This window comes from Amblyomma mixtum, chromosome 2, assembly GCF_055824585.1.
Source record: "Amblyomma mixtum isolate Tamu chromosome 2, ASM5582458v1, whole genome shotgun sequence".
Lineage (NCBI taxonomy): Eukaryota > Metazoa > Arthropoda > Arachnida > Ixodida > Ixodidae > Amblyomma > Amblyomma mixtum.
This window is the reverse complement of record NC_143013.1, coordinates 7753354-7768563: the sequence shown is the minus strand read 5'-3', so window position 1 is coordinate 7768563 and position 15210 is coordinate 7753354. Positions and strand designations below refer to the sequence as shown.

The following is a 15210-nucleotide window of genomic DNA, read 5'->3' as shown; positions in this document are numbered from 1 at the left end:
AGCAGCTTTGAAAGCAAAGGAAAGGCGCATAACTGGCCCCCTGGGACAGTGCATGCCTCAGTCGTGCTTTAAGCTACATGGCGGTAGTGACAGATGTGCACTGCACTGCATGCGTTGGCACTGACATTTTGGCAGAAACGTAGCACTGAAGCCATAGGCCGTCGGCATTCACTGCCGTTCATTGCGTTCCTTGGTGTTGACAGTGTTTTAGACTCCAATGATTTGAAGGAAAGGAAGTGCACATAACTTGCTCCCTGGGTCAGTAAACACCTGAATTGCGCTTTGAGGTATGTGGGGTGGTGTGAGAGAGATGTGGGCTGCATGTGTTAGCGCTGACAACATTGTGGCAGACACGCGGCACTGCAGCAATAGGCCGCAGCGTTCATTGGGTGAGCAAACTGTCGCGATCAACCATGAACTGCCACCTGCCAGGGTGGGTGCGCTGCCTATCCAGTGTCTGGAGCGCGCTCAACTTTACAGATGCCCGGCCGCGTATGGTTGCCCAATAAGCCACAGCTTTTGCTCTCTAACCAGGTTCAGCAGTAGTTGAACTGCAGCTAATTTTCTTGAAAAGTGCCCAACAGATTTTATTCTCATAATAGCCCATGTAGTACCTTATGTTGTCTGAAGGCTAGCAGATAACATATGGGTCTATTACCTCATTGAGGTTTAGTCAGCCAGCACTTGTGGCGTTTCCCAGCTGTACACTGAGCAGCTTATTGTGTTCGCCTCTCATTGCTGCCTGGTCAGGCATGATCTGACTGCACTGAATCTGCAAATTGATGACATTTTTCTGCCTTGCAATCCTGAGCATGAGAGGTTCCTGCCATAACTTTACCAACCTGAACTAGCTAAATGCACGACTGTTTTCAATACCTGCTTGCAGATGCAAAATACCTTTCAGCTAGTGTTTCTGACTCAGAGTTGTCTCTCATGGTATGCGGCTTAAATAACTGATACTTGCCCATGCAAATGTCCTATATTATGCTTGGCTTACGTACAAATGAAATGAATACACCAGCATTTATGATGGCAGGTAGGCAACCTCAAAAGGTATCTTGTAACATATGATGTATGATCAAACGCAAATGCAAATAATATTGGCCATGAATACTGGACAGTCTCAGATTGTCTCACAGTGAGTTTATTAGTTTATTTAAAGTCAAATTGTACGGATAATGCAAACACAGTTACAGCTGGCCTACAGCAGCGGATGTTGCTTGCGAGTATGACAGAGGCTAAGTGATAAAGTGCATTCACAGTCACCGTAGTGGGTTCATTTGGTCCCCGGTATTAGTTTAGTGGAGACTGTAATCAGACTTTTTTTTTATGAAGGGCTTCTTTATGTTAAGAAAATGAGTTTTTAGCATTGTTAAAGATCGACATTGTTAAATGAGCATTGTTAAAGGTTGACGAGCACATGGAACTGACCACTTTTGAGAAAAAATTAGTCATCTTGTTTCAGTCTGTGGCCGTTTGTTGCATGCGTTAGTTGCTTGCTGTGCTAGCAATCCGTAGCATTCAATTTTCTCACCAACTCGCCCAGAGTACCAGCTTGTGGACCAACATAGGCTGGGTCAGATTTTTCTCGTATTCAGTGCTGCGATATCTCAGGGTGGTTTGGAAAGCAGCCACCGCATGGCACAGTACTGGTGAAAACAGAAAATTGTGCCTGATTCCAAGCAATTCAATCCTCCAATTTGCCAAGCTTTTGGTATCATTTTTGAGATCGAGCTATATAGGATGCTTGTTTTTCTTTTTTTCAACCTAGTGCCATGTGATGCTGACTTAGCTCTGACTAGAAAGCTGTTGTTGTATATGGTTATCTAGGACAAGAGTCAGCATATGGTTTAATATGACTCTAGCCCCATTTATAGACTTCTATTGTTTTGCACTGGCACTTTTCTTGAACATGAACTGGTGCTGAGAGATCACTGCAATATGAGTACTGTCTTGTTTAAGTGTAGTCAAGAGACTTCTGCTGTGTTTTTCATGCCACAGTGCTTTACAGGTTGTGATGAACTGATGTTTGCTGTCTGGCTGCTGCAAGCATGCAACTCTTAAGGACAAAATCGTTCTGGCGGTTTCTTGCTTCTTGCTGATCTTCTCAGTGATGGCATCACTTCTTTGGTCTCTGCTTGCAAGTGTGCCGATGACTTTCTGGCCCTGCGTTTGGGTGCTGCGGTAGCCTTTGTTGGCTTGTGCCCTTTGGATGAGGGTGGTGAGTGAGGGCTGTGAGGTGGAGTCTGACTATGCTTGGAAAGGACTGCTGACTCTAATGGGTTTTCTAGTGGCTCTTGTGTGGCTGGTTGCTCACGTAATGACGGCATCTTCTGGGCTTGGTCTTGACTTTCTCCGTTCTCGCCTTCGGACTTGTCTTTATCTGTGGTCTGCGTTTGCTCCGTTGGCTCTGTGAGCTGTTGCTCAGCATCCACTTGCGGTGAGTGTGATGCGACGTTGTTTGGCACTGAGAGCACGGTTTGCACAGATTCAGTTCTTCCAAGATTGTGTGAGCTGGCTGCCTCAACACGAGCCTGACCCAAAGGTAGTAGTGTCTGCAGTGCCAAGCTCCCATAGAATGAACCTGCACTGGCTTCCCACGGTGGCAGCAAGATCGAACTTTCAGTGTGCTGTGCAGTTTGTGTCATAGTGCATTCAGCATAGCCAGAACCTGAAGTTAACACCAAGACTTCTTGATAATTCTGTGGGGCTTCATGTTGTCTTAGTGGAGGCGTGGTTGGATCTGCTGGATTGATACATTCCTCATCAGTATCTGATAGTGATGTTTGTTTTAAGACTGCTGCCTCCAGCTCCCTGTCTGGTACATGTTGTGGACAAGGGAAGTCGCTCCTAGTGGGAAGGCAAGTTGGCTGTGCCTGCTGCTCATGTTGAGGCTCTTTAGGCAATTCTTGGTGTTGAGCATCACTGTAGGCAGTGCTATTATCACCATGTTCAGCCCCAGGCATTAGGGGAGACAACGGAGCGTTGTTAAGTGGCGAGCTGTGCGCCACCTCACTTCTTTCTGCAGCAGCATTGCTTTGCACCTCCCACTCAGCAGTATGCTTAAAAGCACCCTCCTCTGTGTTCTGCGATTCTGCAAGAATTGTCACAAAAGCCTGCTCAGGATTTGAAGCTAACAAGGAAGGATTACTTGCTGCATAATTGGCAGGCTTGGCTTTGCCTTCAGCAGTGCTAACTATCCAACTTTCTTGTTCTATTACTGCTAGCTCCTGCTGGCACACCTCAGATCGGTTACAGCCATCTTGAACTGAAATGTTGGCTGAAAGTAAGGTCTCTTCAGCTGGAACTTCAACAACTGAGGCCACTGCAACATCCTCTGGATTTATAACAGTCTGCAGGGCTTGCACGCTGTCCTCATTTGCTTCATGGTCTTGGGCGTGGCCCTGACACTGGTCATAAGCTGACAGAACAGCTGCTTGCATTGCATGCACTGAAACATGCTCTTCTTGGGGAGCTAACGTAGACTGCTTTTCATGCCCCACTGCAGAGCTGTCCACTTCATTCCAAGATGGCTCCTTAGCCTCATCACTGCAGTTATTTTCATCATTTTTACGGTAGATTGACTGATTACCTTCTTCAATTTTGTCAGCCAAATTTAGTAGTGGCATTTCAGCTCTATCGTCTTCAAGTTGTTGAGGAAAGTTCAGGTCCTTGTTGTCACTGGCAACAGCATTTTTCACAAGTACATTCGTTTCAAACTCATGTGGTTGTTCACTGATAGAAGTGTTCGTTTCTTCAATACTAGCACTGTCCACATCAGTGTTCTCATTGCTTGCCTTTCTCTTTATCAAGGCTAACAGTGTACTTTCAGCTTCGTCTTTGAGCGACAGCGTAACAGAGGAATCTTGCTTAGTGCTAGGTGGGCCTACCTGATGTTCTCTTATATCTGCAAATGTGTGTTGACAAGTAGAGCCATCTGCACCATCTGTAACAAGTCCATCCGTATTTGTCTCCTCACTGCTTTCCTGCTTTTGTGCCAACAGCGTGGTTTCAGCTTCTATGTTCACTCTTGACGATACCACCGTCAGGTGTTGCTTATTACCAGCAGATGCTTCTGGTAGCTTTTCCATTTCATTTTTGAATGCAGGCTCGTGACTTGAGTAATTTCTGCACCCTTCTGTGAGTTCGTTGCTCAACTCCGTCAGTTTTGTGTCTGCTAACATTTGGTTAGGTGGTAATGCTACTGTTCCACTGCCATTGTCTTCTGAAAGCAGTTTAGCAAATGAATCTTGATCTCTGTTATAAGTAGCAACATTCAGAATTTGAACTTGCTTCACTCCATCTTCAAGCTCAGGCCTATATGCAAGCTGATTTGTGTTTGCTCCTGAGAGAGTGCTGTCTTGGTGTACCTCTTCGGCTCCTGTCATTTGTGCCTGATTCAAAAGTAATATTGTGTCTCCTGCTTCAACACCAAGGGGTGTTTGCAACAAAGAGAGGTTTTCATGTTCATTAGCATCCTCTTGAGGTTTGTCAGATTGGACTTTAGGTTTTGGATGATATTCGCAGTAACTTGGGTTTGCCATGAGAGCACTGTCACAACTTTTTTGCGTCCGGTTCATAAGTAGTGCTGCGCTTCTGTCTTCATAATTTTCTGACAGTGCTGTTGAGGATATGTTTCGTTCAATATTATCATCCTTTAGTAGTTGGTCCTGTCTTAATTCAGGCTGCGCGAATTCATAGCTACAGCCACCTTCAAGCTGCTTAGCTGTACAGTTACTCTCGGCATCTGTTTGCTCAATAACTGATTCCTCTTGGTTGGATGGTAATGATGCTTCAGCTGCTTGAACTTCCTCCACTGAATGATCTGTGATTGAACAGACCATTCCAATGGCAATGCCATTATCAGACTCATTTGTTTTGGTCGTTAGAAACTCAGTAATAGGATATGTGCTCTCTGTAGTGTGGTCGTCGCTCATGCGCATTTTCTCAGTGGTTGTTTGCATCGGGCTGAGGAGAGGCTGTGTTTTTCCAGCTTCCACAATTTTAACTTGAAGCTTCACAGGCAAATTCTCATTTTCCTCAATGAAAGTCTGTCGCTGAGGTTTTTCTCTCTCAACATCAAGTGCCGGTTGCATAGACTTTCCTGCGTCATCACCGCTCAGTTCACTACTGTCTCTCTCCAGCTCTACTTGTCCAGAAGTTACCTCTTCATTCAGACACGCTGATGCACTTTTGTCTTCAGTGTTTTTTGGCAATGAAACCTCAGACTGGGTGACCGTCACATTTTCTTGACACTGGTCACTGCTAACCTCTCCATAAGCACCTGCTTTGTTTATTTCGTTTGGACTTTGTTGAGCATCTAGGTTTTCTATTGGGAAGCAGAGCATGGGGTGCTGAAGTGTGCTGACTACAGGCTTTTCAGTCTGGTCATGGTGCAACAGTGACTTGAGCAAGGTGAACTCGCTGTTCTCGTTGCTGACAGGCTGAAGAGAGCAGTGTGCCTCTGTCTGTCGGGAGACATCATTCTGACTAGAATTAGTTTGCGGCTCTTCTAGAGTTGGCTCTTGCTGAATAGACTGTGCTTCACTGCTGTCTGATACACCAGTCACCTCGTTGTTTGGTCCATTAAAGGCACTTGTTCGCTGCAGTTTGTGGGGCTCTGTCTCACCATCCCCTGAAGACAACATCGATAACTTGATATCGACGTCATTATTCCCTAATGATGCAGACTCCTCTTCCTCAATCAAAAGTGAAATGCCATCTGGCTCAGCTTCATGGGAAGCATCACCATCATTTGTTAAGCTCACTTTAGGTGAAACAAACTCTTTCCCTATTTCAGATGCATTGAGTTCTTCAGTCTCAATATCAGTTTCCTGCTCTTGATTTGGTGGAGGACTATGTGGAGCTTTGACAACTTCATGCTTCACGGATGACATGCCATCTGACTCAGCTTCCCTGGACCTGCCATCATTGTTTGTTAAACTCACTTCAGGCGATATCACTTCTATTGTTTGTTTTTCTCTTTCAGATGCATGGAGTTGCTCAGTCTCGGAATCCATTTCCCGTGTCTGATGTTGACTTGACAGCTCTGGTGGCTCTGCTCTGTGTGCGCACACTTGTCCTGAGCAACATTCAGCAAGCATGACATGCACTGAAGGCTCCTCCAGTGTTGCAAGCCGAGGTTCTGAGGAGAGGCCTTCTTTCTGTACCTCTTCGGAGATGTTGTGCACTTCCTGGCTAACTCCTGTTTGATGATCCTTTGAGAGTGGCATGCCTGTCCTGCACTCTGGTGCAACTGCCTGTATGGACACAGGTGCGACACCATTTGAATCTTGCACAGCAGCAAAGTCTGCTGCAGCGTTTGACTCGCACATGTAGTTTTGCCCTTGAGGTAGGTTAGACAGTGCACGCAGTTGAGGATACCCGGTTACCGGTGGGCCTACTACCGTGCCGCCAAGGTTATGGTTAGTGTTCTTCTCAAGGCATTCATGCTGGACACTGGTGCCTTGCTGACTGCTGTCAATTCTGTTCTCACTGCTCGGTGAGGCTGGTGTGATTTGTATGTTGTCCAGTGCAGCAGCCACCGTTATGTTCGTGTTTTCTGCTAACAAAGGTGTTTCAGGTTCCTCGGACTTAATGGCAAACATCTCCCCATGTTGCTTCTTGAATGGCATATGCTCTGCTTGTTGACAAAGATTATCCATGTCTTGCTGTGAAAACTGTACGGGCGCTACAGATTTATCTTCTGTGGCTTTCACTGGGGCGACGTCTTCATGTACCTGTTCTTTCTCCAGAAACAAAGTACCCTTCAGTTCAACTTGGCAGTTTAGCGTTTGGCTTGTTGTTAATGGAGGTTGAGAACCGATTTCATCTAGCACCGAGACTTGTTTTGGTACAGAAATGACAAGCGTCTCAGGCTGACCTGAAGTGCGTTCTCCAGTTTGTTTGTGTGAAGCATCGTTTGACTCTTCCTGCGAAACATTTTCTTGGCCTTGAGGAGGCACTTCTGAGGTTGCAGCTCGTGCACCTGAATCTCTCGTCGGTAATTCAGCAGGAATTCCTTCATGTTTACTAGCACTTCCTTTTGCCCGAGATAGCACTGAAGAATGACCACCATGCTTGTCCTTGTTCATCAATGCAGGCTTTACCGACAGTTTAGCGTCATTCGATTTCCTCTGTCTCGTGCCGTTTGTCAGTTGAGGGTGTTTAGAGGAAGGCTTGGACTCTGTGCTAGTGCTTCTCTTAACTTCAGCTGGTGTGGTCGAGTTCTCTGACAACCGGTTCTGCCCTGCTGAAGCCTTTATGGTGAAATTTGGTGGGTGCCTTGGAGGGGCAGACTGAAATTCTCCAATAGGGTCATCCTTACGTTTTTCATGCGACTGACTAATAAGTTGTGCCGAACTGCTCTTAGCCTCCTCTGTGATTGGAGGCTGCACTGGAGGTGCCGGATCCACAATCTTATTGCCAAATGATAAATACCCAGGCATGACCTGCGTAACAATGTTCCCGTGTATTTCCTGGCACAAAAAGCGATCCCAGTTGCGATGCCCAGCAGTGGTTCGGCTGTCTCCTGCTGTCTCAGGCTGCTGGACTACATTAGTAGAAGGCTGGGGGCAAGGTTTGCTGTCAGACTGTGAGCGATGAGGAGTTTTCAGCCTTGGTGAGGAATGAGAATCAAGAGGCTCTGTTTTATCAATGCTATCCACATTGCTTTGAGCCTGCTTTGATTGCTTCGCCAGAGCTGTTTTGCTGTCGCATGTGAAGTATGCAGTCTCCTTCTGAGACTTCGGAATTTCACTCCATGCTTGCTTGCATAGCGAAGCACCATCGTGCCTTGTTTCAGAAGACTGGGCTGTGGCAACAGTTTTGGGCGTAATTTCCAATGGTTCATCATTAAGCACTGACATCATGCTTTCTCTTCTCAGTTTCTTAAGCTTTGCTTTGATGCTGTTTGAGTCTGATGGTTGCACTAGCTCACTCTGTCGATCCTTTTGCTGCAAACCCTGCTCCTCTGCGCTAAGCACAGAAGCCTGTTCTTCATGTTTGTGCTGTGAGGTGCTGTTTTCAGCAATTTGTTGCTTAGTGTTAAAGCCTGATCTACTCGATGTAGACCAGTTATCATGTGGTGGCAGTTCAAATAGTGACGACTTTCCTGTCTCAACAGAAGCCTGCTGTTCACTTGGAACCATTCCTTTAGCATCCATTTTCAGGCCTGGTGCTCCTCTTTGAAGATTAACTGGCTTAGTCTCCTTGTGTGTCTCTGTCTGATCTTGAGCTGCCACCTTTGCAGCTGGCTCAGAGATGGAGTCCCTGAGGTCTGAGGCAGCGTGTTTGAGTGGGAGCCGTCGTTCCGGTGGTAAATCCCGCTTCCTCTGCCCAGCTCCACGGTTTTGTTGTTCAACATTCGGTTTTGCTGCACTAGCTTCAGACTGCAGCCTTGGCGGGGAGCTGCAAGACTCAAGCTGCTGAGCTTCAGGGGGGATGTATGGTCCATCAGGAAGGGGTATGCTTTCTAACGGAACGTCCTCGAATGAAAAAATTGGACACAGATCTTCAGTAGATGCGTTGCACTGCGTTCGGCACAGATCTTCGGTGGATGTGTTGCACTGCGTTGCGATCTGGGAAGCTACGTTGCCGCATTCTTCTGGCACGTTATCCTGGTCGAGATGGTTGCAGGTGTCTTCCTTGTCATCAGGACTGCTCGGGCTCAGATGGTTGGTGCCCGACTCCTGGTTGTCAGAGTTGCAAGCGGCTTGCTTGTCGTCGGGGTTGCTCAGGCTCAAAGGGTCGGCTCCTGGTGGGCTGTTGGGCTTCAGGCGGGCTCCATTTTCGTGGGTGTCACCTGTTTCCAGCTCTGCAGCCTGAAAGATTAAAAATAGAAAGTATTGTTAATTAATGGTGGAGTTGTAGTGTTTTCATTGCAATTTGCAGTAATAAATTACTTCTTGGGGCCTAGTTTGATGTGACCTTACAATTGCATCTAATCACCAAGAAACAAGCCACATTAAAGGGACACTAAAGTCAGTTCCATTACAGCTGCATCTTGCAGACGTGTATAGTAACCCGACGTCTTGTTTCACAATTTCTATTCTTGTATAAAGTGCAGAAAGGACACAGAAAGCAATACGAGCAACTCCAAAGCTGTCACGTGAACTACTGCACATGTAGTTTGGTCGTGTCTGTTATGTAGGCCGTCATGACCAAGCTAAGATCAGTAGACAGCTCTAATACCAGCCACTACATGCCCATTAGCATTGCTGTAAAGATATCAGCAGTGACGTCGCCATTTGCAATGACTTCGTTTCTGGAAGTAAATGGAGTACGTGCGAAATTTTCTTTAGTGTCCCTTCAAGCACTGTTAAAAACAATTTATCAGAAATTTCTTAAGAAGGCTCGTAATTAAAAGCAAACAGCTTCAGTTGTAAGGTTGTAAATGTTACTTTTTTTGCAAGGCTTTCGTTTTATCAGTCTGTGAAAAGTTTAATCAGCTACATGCCGAGTTTTCCGCTGTAGTCAGCACAACAGTGAAGAGCTTGCAGTTTATTTCACAAGCCAGGAGAACAGCACATTTTTTTTTCTTTACTATTATTAGCAAGTCTTGTGGCATAAGCTTTTCTTACACTTTTATTTTATATGTTTAAATGCAGGCCCTGTTGTGCTTGGACGGGATTGACACTGCTTTTTAATCATTTACTCATTTAATCATTTAAACCGTTACTAATGATGTAGGGCTTAGAAACAACACTTGCAAAAATTACACTGTGAATTACTAAGCAATCAGCAAAGCCTTGTTGCCAGTCAATGAAGGCACTTTTATTGTAAAACGATTCAACAATATTCATTGTGACAGGTTCGTTTCAAATATTTTTAAGAACAGAACAGAAGTCCTTGAGAGATCTGCACTTGTAGTTTTACTGTATGTTCTGGAATTGTGTTCACTTTGAATTGTCTTTGTCTACTGAAAGCCATGTCATTGAGGTGATAAATTCTTGAAATCCTGCTCGAGCCTTCTGGTGTAATGAGTGATGATGTGAAGTTTTTCTGTCCATGACCCGCCTAGCACCTCACCTTGCATTGATAGCAGGAAGTTTGGAGCCGTGGGCAACATCAGACTGCTGGCGTCCAGCATAGAGCTTCCTTGTTGACAGCAGGCATGTTGTCAGTGATTGGATGCTTCTTGCAAAGGATGGCATGTTAGACAACTTGATGCTCACTTTGTGTGTCTGTAAAATACTTCACTTGCAGAATGACAACTTCAGCAGTGATCTCTCCTAGTCTGGCATGGTTCATCCATCATGTTTGCCATGCTTTGCCATCATTTTAGAGCAGCATGAAGTAAAATCAGCTGCAGTCTGGCAGGAGCTTTCTTTGCAAGTGGCACTGGCAATTCTGGTTGTTCTTGCCCATTATGCTTGCTTTTCAAGTTGATCCTTCAGTCAGACCCTGATAGTTCTAATGTTCTTCTGAGTGACAGTGAAATGGAGCTGGCTGCTTAAAGCAAAAAGCCGCATCCTTCTGTTGCTTGTGTTATAAAATGTTATGACTGGCCATGTTATGAAGTGTTTTAAACTCTGTATTACTTCTAACCACTTCATTTCCTTGAGCATTTCCTGTATCTTAACCTGTTCCAGCTTACTGGTAGTGTTGGGATTGTGGAATAGGCACCATGTGACGATTATGTGGCAACATAGCCCTCACGTGTGCAAACAAGTTGGAATCACGACAGCTTCTCACCTGCCTGTAATCATATAGTCACACTTTCTATAGCATGGTGCATTCTGTTGCTTGAAAGTCAATTTCATGTTAGCCATCAGCCCTGGGCCTTGCTTGCATCGGTGTTGAAGGTGCTTCTGCAGTGGTGTTGTGTATTTATGTCCTGGCCATACTGAGCCCTCGCTACATGATTAAAACTTTGTGGGCAGGTTGTGCATTTCAGACAGTGCATACTGGTAAGCAGTGCAAAGTTCGAAACTTTGCGGGAATAGGGTGGCCACAGCTGGCACAGGGCAAGATTGATTGAAGGTCAACGAGAGGTCTTTATTCTGCAGTGGATGATGACGACGATTCCCCTTTAAAATTTTATCAGTCTTGTTGTGAAAGTACTTCCAGAATAAAGGGACATGCTGGCATAGCCCTCACATATACCAGTGTTTTGCATTAGTGATAAGCATGAGAATACAGGTTCAGTAGCTGCGTCTAAACGTTACTAAAATGCTCCTCCTGATGTCTCAAGATTTCAGTGCACGCAGGTGAAAATGAATTCGAACTCCCCTGTTGTCCACTTTTGGTATCCCTTAAAGCCAAAGCACTGCTTGCAAACAAGTAGCTCTTGTATTCATTACTTGCACTCTTTCACCATAATTAAGAGGACCTTTACTTGAAATCTAAATAAAAGGTCTTTACACAAAGCTTCATCCCATTTTGAAGGAAAGGTGCGATGAGCCATATATAATGCGTGAAAATATTTAGCTTGAATTCATTAGTTGTGTATTGTAATATAAAGCAAGCATATCCAAGTTGCTCCCAAGGTCGGTGCAGCCAAAACATGGAACTACTACAGCACTGTCTCTTTCCATCAGAAGCATGTCGTAGACGTGGTAAGGCAGATGTATTAAAAAATATTGAGAACCTCTTACAATATATAGCATTAAATGTCATGGACAGCTCTTGGATGTCAAGCTTTTTGTGTCTACCTCGCATTCCTGTGCACTGTTCACCCAAGACATGCGGACGTCATTATTGTGACCATCCATGTTTGCAACTGTCCTTTGCTGTGCTCATCCATAGCGTGCTCATGCAATCATTGTTGTGCTTCTTACTGTGAACTCTGAGCATTTTTTTTTGTTCTTCAACATGTGCTGCATGCTCTGCCAGCAGTATCAACTACATTGGACACATGCATGGCTCACTTCGTAGAGGGAGTCTTGGAAATTAAAGTTATCTGATGACTTGTGACAAATTGTTTTTGGGCCAGGTTCGGGAGCCTGTGCAAAAGCTTGGCCGAAAACCTGGTTCATGACATCATAAGTATTTCATGCTTACTGCACTGCAAGGAGGAAACGCAAGAGGCAGAATGATATTGTTCCATAGTGCAGCAGCGGGCACTTTCTAACAAACCTGGCAGTTGCTGCTTGATTCACCAGTGTACTTGTGTTTTCATGCACAAGTGCTTCCATTGCTTCCATGCATCGACTTGCACGCATCGAATTGCTCTTACAATCAGCCTTCGGTAACTGCCTGTGACACACGTAGGTTTGTCCTTGCAGCTTGCCGATAATGCTTATTTCTCGCAGGATCACATACCTCGGATTGGTGTACGACATGTGGGTGTATCCTGTTCTCGAGTACATGTCACCGGCACTGCTGCCCATCTTCATCGGCTGCTGCTCGGGGGCCTTATTTGTCGTGTACATCATTACGGACAAGATAAACAACCGGTTTTGGCGTAAGTGTCGGTACTAATCTCCATTCATACTGCAGAGTTTGTGCACTTCAAAGAGCTTGCCGGTGCATGTACGTGTGAGCACTCATCTCCTTGTGGCCACTGGCATGTCAGTTAAGCAGTGCATCATTTATTACACAGTATCAGCAAAGCTTTATAGGCAGTTGATATGGTAGCCAGCCGCATTACTGTCTTTTACAGCCTATAAAGTCACATCCCCCATAAACTTCCTCTTGATAAGTCATGTGCCTGTTGAGTTGGTGTTGAATTAGCATACATGTACTGTCGTTGCTAGATATGCACAGCCAAAAACCAGCCAGTTAATTTCATATCGCCAAACCGTTACAGCAACAGTGATCTGTGATGGCCACTGCCACAAAATCTGGTGACAATTCCAATGGAAAGGCAGCCAGCAACACACATAAAAAAAAAAAATGAACAGCCCTGGATGAATCAGTCCCACAAGCTCAAAAAGTGTTTTTCACATTTAGCCATGGCAAAAATGTACTCAACCCAAACAAAGAACACACTTTTTATCCACTGAGCCTTTTAAATTGTGGTCTTAGCAAGGGCAGCTGGTTAAAGAGGACCACGTTTCAAAAAAATATATTTCCAACATTCCCTTCGGGCACAAATTACCCAAATTGGGAGAAATGTTAAAATTATCAGATTTTACTCAGGATCATGCCAAGATTGAACGGAAAAAAAGTTTTCATCCTCCCAGATGCTTAATTATGCAGTTTGTCTCCTCACTGTGACTCAGCACTGGATTCAGGGTCTCAATTACACTGCTTCTGGGCCTCATTCATGCCAAAAGACCTCGTTACCTAAATAAATCAGCATATTTTAAGCACTTTAAAGCACTCATCCTTACAAAACAAACAGAACAAAATTTGCACTGACCGTAGCCGTACCATAGCTACCGTAAAATGAGAAGACATTTACATATCAAAATCGATTTTCTGCATTAATTTCGCATGCTTAGCTGGAAATGGTTCTGCGGATGACTTTGCACATTTCTGTGCTTAATTTTAGTGTACACATTTCATGCATATTGCGCCTTCTATACGAGGATTTGACATTATTCAGGATATGTGTACAAATGTACGCGCAGTGCATCAAGGGGGATATGCTTTCTGAACAATCAGGGAATAGCAGGCATGCACTTCATTTGCTGATGTATAAAGCTAGCCCATCTGCGGTCGACCCCCCTTCTTTTTCTTTTTTTTTTTCATTGAGCAATAAGGGAAGAACTGCCATACTGCATCCGTATTACAGAGTTTGCGCACCTCGTGCTCTTAGAATCTGTTGCAGTGTCAAGCCACTAGTGGCTCTTGTTCAAAGCAGTGAAATAATGGCAGAGACTAAAGGGTCACCCATCAGATTAATTCAAACAGCTTCATTGTTGCGTTGAAGCTTTAGTGCCAGAACGCAACTGCAAAAGCAGGAGTGAGGTACCGCGAACAGCACCCCTAAAAGGGCTATTCTTTTCTTTTGCATGAATATCTACAGCTGTCCCTCCAACGCGAAGACTTCCTGACCAGCCTTCGAGTGTGTCTGAACATGACCATGTGGAGTAAAACCTCGGTGAGTTTTCTGTCTCCGCAATGAAATTCTCATGAAGAAAGAATGGCTTATATATCTGCACAACCACTGGAGCTTAGTTCCTGTAAATCGTGTAAGAGCATCTCTCTAAGATAAAAGTTTTCTTTTATGTCACCGAGCTGTGCAGTCAGCCATCAATCACCAGAATTGCAACCTACAGTATAGTAAGCTAGGGTTGAAAGCTGAACAGTTGACTTTTTGCATGGTGAGAGAAAAACAACGTGCTGTATTGACTGTAAAATCTTGTTTTTTTCAGGTGTGCTTGCTTGGAAGAGCCATCAATCTAGTCTTGTAGTACTTGAAGGGCTACCTAAAAAATTGTAGTTGTAGTGTGTTGTTGTTACTGTGTGAGTAGCAAGCGAACGTCTGCTGTTGTGTGCTGCTGTTAAGTGCATTTGCAAATGTGCAAAAAACAAATGCAAGAAATAATGTTATGCATATTATATAAGTTAGGATATCATGGGTGCAAAACGCAGGAAACATCTTTGTACTCTGAGGAATGACACTAAATTATCACTAGTCACTTTAAAGGGTGTCCAAACTACTTGTAGAATGCATTTTGATGTGTTTAGCAATATATAAAGCGCAACCATAAAAATGCTGCGATTAGCTGAGCTACGAAAAATTTTTCACCACAGTGTTTGAATGGTATTGTTACAACAGTGCCTGAAATTCAGATGAATCCAAGCTTTGTGAAAGCCACATCGTGTGCTGGCAACATGGTAAAGGGTAGTCTTACAAATACAGTATAAATGTTCTGGTAACGAAGTTCCTTTTTTTACACTCACAGTCGCGCTGTTTTGCACGACTGGTATGTATTGCAGTCTCATTTACGTGTATTTTAGGCTTATTTTTCTGACTTAACGGTCATACCTTGCTAGCAATAGTGCTGTTTTTGTGTTCATGTGACTGGGCGCACTCCTGGCCTGCGTGTCCAGAAGTGGTCTCGGTGGGGTTCCAAAGCATATTAATTTTTGTGGGTTTTTATGCTGTGAATAAAAAATCTGCTCATGTGGTGGTTATCTCTTGGAGTGAATTTACTGCTTTAAACCATGCTGTATAAACACATCCAGAACAGCCAACATGTTACTGTGACACAGATCGGGCATTTGGGTGAAGTTTAATACAGAAAATACCAGCGAGTTGAAAAACTGAGTTCAAGCTTTAACATACTGTTGCTGTCTGCGACATTTCTTACATTC

At 44.5% G+C, this 15210-nt stretch overlaps 2 protein-coding genes across 3 annotated transcripts in view; one reads left to right on the top strand and one right to left on the bottom strand.

The window, feature by feature from the left end:
- The window catches only part of LOC149358319 (androgen-induced gene 1 protein-like), a 25408-nt gene extending 10378 nt beyond the window's left edge, over positions 1-15030 (top strand). For both annotated transcript variants that reach the window (XM_089570370.1, XM_089570371.1), the window contains exons 6-8: positions 12255-12406; positions 13916-13990; positions 14265-15030. In XM_089570370.1, the coding sequence (XP_089426496.1) occupies positions 12255-12406; positions 13916-13983 (220 nt within the window). In that variant the 3' untranslated portion in view covers positions 13984-13990; positions 14265-15030. The remainder of the gene's footprint in view (positions 1-12254; positions 12407-13915; positions 13991-14264) is intronic.
- The window catches only part of LOC149358318 (uncharacterized), a 49742-nt gene continuing 35514 nt past the window's right edge, over positions 983-15210 (bottom strand). The window contains exon 7 of the mRNA XM_089570365.1: positions 983-8822. Coding sequence (XP_089426491.1) covers positions 2061-8822 — 6762 coding nt within the window. The 3' untranslated portion in view covers positions 983-2060. The remainder of the gene's footprint in view (positions 8823-15210) is intronic.